Here is a 10,309-nt window from a genome sequence, read left to right as displayed (position 1 = left end):
CCCCAGGTTAGAAGGCAACATGGCATGGAATTTAGCAGTGGTTAAGAGTTCAGAGTGGGCCAGGCGCGGTGGCTCACGCCTGTAATCCCAGCACTTTGGGAGGTCGAGGTGGGCGGATCACCTGAGGTCAGGAGTTCAAGACCAGCCCGGCCAACATGGTGAAACCACATCTCTACTAAAAATACAAAAATTAGCTGGGTGTGGTGGCGCATGCCTGTAGTCCCAGCTACTCGGGAGGCTGAGGCAGGAGAATGGCTTGAACTCATGAGGCGGAAGTTCGTTTCATTGCACTCCAGCCTGGGGCACAAGAGCAAGACTTCATCTCAAAAGAAAAAAAACAAAAAACAAAAAAAGAGTTCAGAATGGAAGCCAGATTCAGACTCAGTTTCCACTCCTGGCTCCTTCCTGACTGAGGACAAGTTACCCAGACCCTCTGGGCCTCAGTTTCTTTGTATGTGAAATGGGCATGATATATAGTTGTAACTGGCACACACAATAAACATGATTCCTAGGGCTGCTGTGAGAATTAAATAAGAAAATGTACATGGAACACTTAACACTGTGGCACGTGATAAGAAGGCTATTAAGAAAATTAAAATAATGGAAAAAATTAAAATCCTGATAGTGATAGCTGTGCACTCATCCAATGCCTTGGCTGCAGAGGTCATTCCCCCACATTACCTTGTGGGATTTGATCAGCAGTTCTGGAAGCACCTAGGGCAGGAATCACCACCCCAGGGTCACAGATGAGACTGCTGAGGTTCACAGGGGAACCGAGCAGAGCAGCAGGTACCCTGGCTCCCAACTCAGGGCTCTCTGGTTCCGGAAAAGAATTCTAGGTGAAGGCGGGAGGGGGTGGGAAGGTCCTTCCCCCTAGGTGCCCCTGAGGTCTAACTCTGGAACTTCTTGGATAATGAGAAAAGGGGGACTTCGGAACCCTGGATGTGGGTTCCACATCCTGCGGGGGCAGGGAGGCCGCCTGGGAGGCCGCCAGACGCAGTAAATAATTCACACAGATGAACTGGAGATAAGGGCGGCTTCGTGGAGGATCGAGTTCAGGTCGGAGGAGGCTCAGACGGCTGGGGGGACTTGTGGTCTCCCCTGTCTGAGAGGGGAAAATTCGTGGGACTCTGGCTGCCAGGAAAACACAGTCCCCAGGTGCCGGCTCGGTGCCACTCCCTGCCATTGGCGGGAGGGAGCTCCCCGGAACTGCCCCGCGGGGCAACATGCCTGGCCAGCCGCCTCCGCCCAGCCGTCCCCATGGCAACCGGCTGGCCTGGTCCAGGGTTCACGGCCAACCGGATCCTCGGTCTCCCCTCCCCCACGGGAGGCTGAGCGTCTTAGACTCCCAACTCTGTTCTCTGGGAGCTTCCAGCTGCAGGAACCTACAGAATCATCCTGTCTGACCCCCTCGTTTTATGGGAGGTCCGTCGAGAGCACGGACTCTTGGGGGCCTGCCCGTCCTGGCTGCAAGCCTCGCTCCACCATTTTCCAGCTGTGGGATCCTAGGAAGGGGACTTGGCCACTCTGCGCCTCGGTGTTCATTATCTGTAAAATGGGGATAATAACAATAGTGGCTATCTTATAGGGTTGTGAAAATTGAATGGACTAAATGCAAAGAGGGCAGAGGGGTTACTGGTCTGTAGCCAGCACTGAGGAAGCATTATTTTCCATGTTGGGAAACGGAGTCTCAAAGGAGCAAAATACTTGCCCAAGGTGACGGTCACACAGCATGCTATTGGCAGATTTGGAATTGGAATGCAGTTGTCATTCTTCCTCAAACACCCAGGGTGGACACACTGGGATTCCCCAAGGGTTACCTGTGCTTCCTGCAGACCCACCCAAGCCTGCTCTCTGACCTCTTGACAGTCACAGTCATTGAATTGTCCTTGACCAGGCAGTAAGGTCCCTGAACCAGAAAAGGTCTTGCTTCAGCCAGCCCAGTCTCCCCACTGCCAAGCACAAACCCGCTTCCTGCACCTCTGCTTTCCCCGCCATGCCTGGCAGAGGAGCTATCGAATGAATATAGATTTAATAAATTAATTAGTTCATCTCTTCTACCCAAACACCCTCCCAGAGCAAGCTCCCGAAGCCCCTGGCCACCCAGCTCTCTGCCTTACAGGACACCCCTTACCCTGACCACTTCCTGTCATCAGCCCCCACTCCACCCCACTGCCATCACCATGCTGTTTAGATTTCCCATGGCACATTGCCTGGGTCCTCCTCCTCCCTTCAGCTTGCCCTCCCTGACTTCCCTCCCCGCTTAGTGACCCTTTGTCCTCAAAATGGCTGTTTTGGGGTCAAGGACCTTCCTCCAAGTCCAGAGGTGTTCCTTTCCCCTGTGTTAAGGACAAACCCTCCAACGTGAGAGGCAACAAAGTAAACCGTCCTCATCCCCGATCCTGGGGGAAACAGATGGGGACCTGGTACTGCCACGATGTGGGTAGGGGCGATCCAGCGGCTTTCTGGGACTCTCAATCCCACTACGGAGGTGGCAGGGGCTTTGGGACGCAGAATCTCTGTCCTTAGGGGCCACCCCACAAGCTCCAGCCCAGCTGCCAGGTTTCCTCGGATACGGCCCAGTCGCCTCTGATTTATTTTTGCATATGGTTTGGGAGAATCTCTGTTGCTGGAATAACGACAACCTTTTTTTTTTTCTCTTTTCCTTCCCTCCAATAGGCAGACTTTATAAACCAGAGCAGCTGCCTGAAGGTTTCCAAGAAAAAATTCTGCACAGTTTCTAAGCAGGGTGACAGTTCCCCTCCACAGGAAGTTCTTTTATTAATTTTTTATCTCTTCTTTTGTAAGACTATCTATCGGTCATCAGGGAGCACCTGTGGGCATTTTTTTGTTTCCCCCCACTGCTCCCATTTGCCTGGAATTCATTATTAAATCTAAACCACAGTGGCCTTGCCCAACACAGGGGCGAAGTTCGAACTACTGAAAAATGGGTCACTCAAATCGCCTGTGCAGACGAATCGCAAATAATTTATGGAGATACTCCTTCCTCAAGGAGGTGAAACATAAATCCCTGTCCCTGAAGTGTGGGCTGTGCATAATGATTTCCTTCTATGGAGTATAGTATGGAAAGCAGGGAGAAAGAGTAATTTTGCAGGAGAGAAACCTGACAAACACTAGCTCAGCCAGATGGCCAAGGTCAACATCAGCAGCGGTCAGTCGTGTCTATAGCATGGACACTTGATATGATGTGATAAGAACAGCACATCACCCCCAAACCCATAACCACAGTGGAACCACAAGAAAAACAGCAGACAGACCCCACTTGAGGGACAGTCTACAAAGTACCTGACCAACAGTCTATCAAAAACAAGGAAAGTCTGAGAAACTACCACAGCCAAGAGCAGCCTAGGGAAATATGATGGCTACATGCAATGTGGGAGACCCTGTGGAACAGAAAAAGGATGGTGGGTTAAAAACTAATAAAATCCAAATAAACTACAGAGTTTAGTTAACAGTAACATACCAGTGTTGTAGAAAATGTACCGCAGTAATGTCAGGTGTTAACAATAGGAGAAACTGGGTCGGGGTATGTGGCAATTCTGTAATATCTGCATAACTTTCCGTAAATCTAAAACTATTCTAAAAGTTTACTTTTTAAACAGCGAGCCATCTGTCTGGGCTTCAGGTAATCCTCAAAACCTAGCTATCTTTGATTCCCCATTTTTGCCATTTATGAAGGATTTGAGCTTCTGATGTGGGGAGTATCCAAGCCCCTAGATCCCAACCTCATTTCCATAGGAACAATCATCATTTTTCAAGCCCAGGAAAAACATCCATTTTGTTCACCATTTTATACCCAGATAGCCTAGCACAGTGCCAAGCACATAGTAGGTGCTAAATTGATATTTGTCAAATGAAAGAAACTTGAGGAGGTCTTCATGAAGGAAGTGATCCAAGCAGAAAGTCAAGATCTTCCCTTTCCAGGGCAGGAAGTCAGTACCTCTTAGTCTCCATCCAGAGAAGGAAGACTTCTGGCAGTCTGGTTAGAAGTGGGTAGAGACTCCTCTTGACTCTGCCTTTGGAAGGCAAGCATGTGGATTTACTTAGGACTGTATTTATTGGGGCATTTTGGGAGCTGGATGAAGATCATGAGAGGCAGGCTGATCCCCCGAAACCACTCCCCACCTCCTCACGCAAGGCCCCACCCTTCAAACCCCCAAGATGCCTCCACTGACCCTCAGGGCAACTGCCAAAACTATAGGCAAAGAAGCTTCGTGCAACAAAAACGGTTGGCTAGATCTTAAAAGTTCATTTCCTGGCATGTGGTAGTCACTTCATATACGTTCTTATTGATGGCTGCCATTTGTTCTGCACCAGGCCCTGTGCTAGAGAGAAGGGAGGGGTTCCCATCTAATGATATGTGAGAATTGTCATTATCCCTATTTAATAGAAGGCAAAACAGAGGCCCAAAGAACCTGAGAAATGTCCAAGTCACAGCTAGAAAGTATAGAAGAGAGGTTTCAAATCCAAGACATCTGTGTCCCAAGCCCATGCACCAGCCACCCTAATGTCTGACCCCTCCCTCTAGGCCAGAGCTTCCCACCAGGCCCCCAGACCCTGGGAATTCCCTCTCGGCTCTCTGCAGAGGCACCCCTTACTCATTCCTTCATCTGTGGCCTCTAGACAGTAGTGATTTTCAAGTCTCTTTCTTTCAAAACTTAATTTGCCAATTTCCCCCTTAGAGGTGCTTTTTGATATTCCTTCAGGCTGTCAGCCTGGACAGGCCACGGAAGCAGAATCCAGGGAGATGGATGCTTATTACAACCATTCAATTAATTAAGTTTGAATAATGCAGCGCTGGCATGCTCCCATCGATGCGTGGAGGCCTATAGACCTCCCCCACCTTAGACTTTTAATAGCCTTTTCCATATTTATTGCTACCTAACCGGACACTTCAAACATATCCTGCACTCAGTATAATTTGATATCTGCCCAGTTCCCAAAATGCCCTCTCGACAAATGTTTACCTGATGCTATACTATATTTAAAAGGTTTATATTCCTTTTTGCTGAATGGAGTCCTTGGGAAAGGAGGACTCTGTCTTCCCACGCAGAGGATCCGGCATTCGCTGGCGGGGTGGCCTCCAGCAGGAATGTTTTAATACATCACTTATTAAAATGGACCTGGAGCCTTGGCCAAGGGCTCCCATACTCCCTGCTTCCCAACAGAGGACAGCCCCAAGGCCTTAGCTGACCACATCCAAGCCCTGCCCCCTTCTAAACCCTTACACAGTGACTGTCAGAGCCAACAGGGCCTCAAACCAACAAAGGACCTTTAAGACTGAAGGACAGTGACTACAGCTGGGACTGAGCCTAGGCCTGGGGTCAGATGACCCTGCATCCTCCTCCTGAAGCGTGGGCCCTGGGTTCCGGTCCTGTCTCTGTGACTTACTAGCTGAGTCACCTTATACAAGTTACTTCACCCTTCTGAGCCCCAGTTTCTCCTGTACAATCAGGATAATAATAGTGCCTATTTCATATGCCTTTGTGAGCCTGGTATACAGTAAGAGCTCAATTAATGCAGGAGCTGTGCAATCCTTTTGGCCTCTCTGGGCCCTTACACAATGACTGTCAGAGCCAACAGGGCCTCAAACCAACAAAGGACCTTTAAGGCTGAAGGACAGTGACTACAGCTGGGACTGAGCCTGGGCCTGGGGTCAGATGACCCTGCATCCTCCCCCTGAAGCGTGGGCCCTGGGTTCCGGTCCTGTCTCTGTGACTTACTAGCTGAGTCACCTTATACAAGTTACTTCACCCTTCTGAGCCCCAGTTTCTCCTGTACAATCAGGATAATAATAGTGCCTATTTCATATGGCTTTGTGAGTCTGGTATACAGTAAGAGCTCAATTAATGCAGAAGCTGTGCAATCCTTTTGGCCTCTCTGGGGCCTCGATTTTCTTACCTACTGAAGAGAGCAACTCGTGGGTTTCTAGGGATGCTGGGATGATTGCACGGGAAAACAGGAGAGAAAACACGTTATAATTACACAGTGCTTTGATCACGTCAGTGGCAATTACTCCTGGGTGCGGACACAAACCGTGCCTTCCGAAAGAATCTTTCCACATGGCTTCTGCCCCTCGGCAGATTGATGCCTTGTCCCCCTCAGTCTATCAGAGGGAAAGCACAGGGGATGGCTGAGCTCCATGGTGCCCATCAGCTCCGAGGTGCTGGGAGTCCCCGGGTGAGCAGGGAGGAGAACAGGTTCTGGAGGAGGGTCAGGCACCTGGGAAAATCAATCTGGCATTTGCACTCCTGCTGGCCCCACCAGCCCCAGCTTGCTCACCACTCCTAATAATAACTGCTTGCATGGAGAGCTCTCTGCTGGGACCTCCGGAGCCCTTGGGCCTCCACTGCCTGGGAAGGAGGTTGAGACATCACCCCCTCTGGGCCCTCTGGAGCCCCTCTTCCTCCTGCCCACCCCCATTCCCTTGCCTCTTACCTGATGTCTGAGTCACACTTAGGCTCCTGTCACTGTGAGCTGTGTTGTGACGCCTGGCTGACAGCTTTCCCACAAACACATTAAAACCTCCCAGCACTTCTGGGTGTGTGATAGCCCAGGAGAAAAAAACCTCTCCCAGTTTTCTTCAGCCAAAATCCTTCTCCCAAACCCTCCTCCCCCGGGACCCTGCTCCCCCACCTTTGACTGCCCCAAGCCTAACAAGGGGCTGAGATTTGTCTACCTATCAAGCCTTCCTAACTGATGATTAGAGGAAGGCTGGTAAGTGCAGGTGCCTGAGATCTCTCAGGCCGTGCACCCCCAGGAGCAGCGCATCCCTCGACCTGGGAGCCCCGGAAGGTGAAGATGCAGAGAACGCAACTCCTCTTCAGCCCTGCCTCTGAGGACAGGGGGCCCTTGGCGAAGTATGAAATGTGCATAGAGTGGCCTGATACTGAGTGTTCCCACGTGCTGGCATTGTGTTCATCCTCCTAATAACCCTGTGAGGCCGGGGCTGAGTTATCCTCACTTTACAGATTAGGAAATGGAGGCTTAAAGAAGGTCAGGCTCAAGTCCAAAGACCTAGGAAGTCAGGGAGCTGGGACTTGCATCCAACTCTGCCAGCCTGCAAAGTCGCTCTTAACAAGATTGGCTGCTTCCCTGCACAGTATCCCTTTCTCCCCTCACCCCACCAGAGATGGCAGAAACCTCAGGGATGCAGTGAGAGCTCAAACTGCAAATCCAAAATGGAATAAATTCACCTTAGGGGGATAGCCTTGCCAGTCCAGCCCATCTTTCCTCTCATCTGAGCCCACCCATAGGGGCCCCCAACATTGCCATTTTGCCTCGCAGACCAAAGCCACCATCCCTCCTTCCTGTCTGCGGCCAGCCCACAAACAGCAAGTCATGTCCCCCCCACCTCACCCCCTAGCCAAAACAGAGGAAAGAGAGGAGTGAGACACAGGAACAATTCTTTTATTGTACATTGGAGAAATAGCCCTGTGTGCTGGTTCAAGGTGCAACATACAGAATATTGAATTAAGAAAAGAGGGAACGGGGAAGGGAAGGGAAACCTCTTGAGGTCCAAAGTTGCAAACAAAAAATGGTAAAAGATTTCCTCACGCAAGAGGCATTTTTGCAAATACCATGCAAAACAGGCAGCTGGTGTGCCTTAAGAGAATCCCTATAAATAACAGAAAAGACACTCCAAGCATTCCTGTACGTGGACTCAGAGCACAGAGAAAAGAAACTAAAATGCCTTTTGGCATTTCAAGATATTTGGCACTCTTGTGATTACATTTTTTTACAGTCCATTAAAGAGAATAAACTGACATAATATTAGAGAAATAAACAGGCTGCTCACACAACAGACTGCAAGGGGAGGTTAGAAAAAGCTCAAGCATTTTTTTCTTTGTTTTTCGTGTGTGCGTGTGTGTGTGTGTGTGTGTGTGTGTTTCTGACATAAAAAATGTGTCCATTTGCATTAACTTGGGCAAATAGCTTGCAGCAACAAAGAAACACAAGCTTTACAACTCATTTTAAAATAAAACAAGGATCTTTTCTATGTATCATTCCTTAGAAAAGTTCTCTTCTTGTTTTAAACACATTCCTGATAACTTCTAAAGATGACCAAAATAAAACAGAATATCTACAGAGATCATATTCTGAATTTTTTGTACATCCAAGGATAACAACATAAAAAAAATAAAACTGGACAGCATTTTACATCCAAGTGCACAGAACCATTTTTGCAAGATTAAATAATGTAAACATTGGGAACAGCCAAATCAGCGAAGAATGCCAACACCTCAAAATACCTGGTGTTGCCGCTTCATTAAGTGGTTCAAAATCCAGATCTATAATCGCGCAATATTCACCGTATATAAAAAGAAATGGATATTAATTTTGACAAATAGCTGCAACTGAGACTTCTTTTTATTTCTTTATATGTGTGTATATAGTGATTTTTTATTATTTTTAAAATTTTATTTATTTATTTATTTTTATTTTTGCAGAGAAGCCCAGAGCCTTCTCCTCCTCCTCCTTCTCACGCCTCATCTGTCTCCCGGCCTGATACCAGATACAGGTTGTTGATTTCATCGTGGGTAGCAAGCTAGTAATAAATTTCAAAGTGCTTTCTGTTTTCATGCTTTTTGCCAATAACTGTTATCGCCGTTCTTATTCTCTCCCTTAACTCATTGTCTTTGGGGGAGTTAGACACCAGGAGGTGCCTTGTCGGTCATATTTTTCAGCACGTCATCAATCCTATCATCTTCAATAACAACTGCAAAAAAAGGGGGGAAAAGAGAGGTGAGCGCACTTGGGCCTAGCCAGAGGTCTCTGACATTTCCCGTTTTGCCCAGAGTGGGAGGTCGGGAGAGGAGAGGGGGAGGGAGCAGGGCTCACTGCGCGGTGAAACAGCTCCATCCTCCTCCGCCCCTGCCAGGGGTCTCTTCCCTGCTTTCCTCTGAACCACCCCAACATCCCCTATCCTCCAGCCTGCGTCTCAGCTCCATTCTGAGAAAAGGAAACAGAGAGGGCGCCAATCCAGCCGCTCCTGCTGCAGCCGGGGCGCGCACTGGCCGAGTTCTCCCCGCACCAGGTGCACTAATTTAGACAGAAATGTCTGGAGCTGTGATAGGAGAGGGAGCCAAAGTCTTTGGGTCTCGGGACCCCCGGGGAGTCCCGAGCGCAGCTCCGCTGGGCAAGGCTAGGTGTGGAGATGCGCGGAGCCAGGAGGGGACGCCAAAGCCGGTTCCCACGACGCGCAGCGGGTGGGAGTTAGGGCCTGGCCTGGGCGGGCGCCCCCTCCTGCGCGCCCTCTCCAAATCGCCGGCCGACGGACTCCGCCGCCCGCGCTCCCCGCTGCGGCAGGGACACTCGCGGTAACTTCCGCCTCTCTCACCGTCTCGACCTAGCCTCGTCTTTCTCAGTCCCTCCATCAGTCCCTCGGCGCGACGGCCGCCGATCGAGGTCTCTGGGTCTCCCTGTCTAAGGCGTCGGTCGCCTTTATTGTTTCGGCGGCTTCTGCGTTCTCCCCATACGCGCGTCCTCGGCTCTGTCTCTCCCGCTTCAGCTCCCCTCTCGGGAGCTTTGTCTCGGTTTCTGCCACCCTCGGTCTCCCGCGTACCCCCTCCCCTCCATCCCTGCGTCTCAGTCTCTCTTGGCAGACGTCGGTCCCCCTCATTGTCCCCGCGCCTCTGGAGCTCCTCTCGGAGCCTCTCTGCCTCTCCGCCTCTCTGGGGCTTTTCCAGCTCTCGCGCGGATCGCCCAGGCCTGGCAAACCCCCACCCAGGCCAAGTAACAATGAAAACCCCGTGAGACCCGAACGCCCTAGCCTTCCCTGCAGGAATGGGATCCTCCCCACGCAGGTCCCCACGCCGTCCCCTGGGGGACCCTGGGACCCCCTCCCCCCAGGATTGTGGAGCGAGCGCAGCTGCGACTACACTGCGCAAAAGGCGGGGGTGGGGGGCGCAAATCAAAAAGCAAACTTTGCCGCGGGTGGGGACCCCCAGCTGCAGCTAGAAGCCGCCACGCCCCCGGGGTGACCCAGCCGGGGATCGGGCTTAGGAGGACGCGTTCCTGGGACCCGCTTCAGCCGGACCCGCAGTGCGGGATCCCCCAATTCTGCAGGAGGGGATTCCGTCGGGTCTGAATCGGTTCCAGCGGGTGGGAGACCTCCGCAACCCTTGTTCAGGCCGCCGCGCGGGAAAAAGGGGATGTCAGGGAAGGGGGCCGAGAACTCACCCCGCTTGCTCCGGCCGATCTGGCCCAGCTTGGGCGGCCGCTTGTTCTGCCCGGCGCCGAAGAAGTTGTTGGTGTCCTGCAGGCGGCAGGAGAAGATCTGGCCCAC

General features: G+C 51.1%; 1 protein-coding gene across 1 annotated transcript; it reads right to left on the bottom strand.

Annotated features, from left to right (window-relative positions):
- Positions 1-7,410: 7,410 nt before the first annotated feature.
- On the bottom strand, positions 7,411-10,309 carry CAMK2N1 (calcium/calmodulin-dependent protein kinase II inhibitor 1; the record flags this gene model as incomplete). The annotated part of the gene is made up of 2 exons (XM_011970346.1): positions 7,411-8,740; positions 10,204-10,309. Coding segments are annotated over 2 exons (177 nt in total), but the record flags the coding sequence as incomplete, so codon positions are not given.

The sequence above is a fragment of the Mandrillus leucophaeus genome, unplaced genomic scaffold (assembly GCF_000951045.1).
Source record: "Mandrillus leucophaeus isolate KB7577 unplaced genomic scaffold, Mleu.le_1.0 Scaffold944, whole genome shotgun sequence".
Lineage (NCBI taxonomy): Eukaryota > Metazoa > Chordata > Mammalia > Primates > Cercopithecidae > Mandrillus > Mandrillus leucophaeus.
This window is presented reverse-complemented; position numbering and strand designations above follow the sequence as displayed.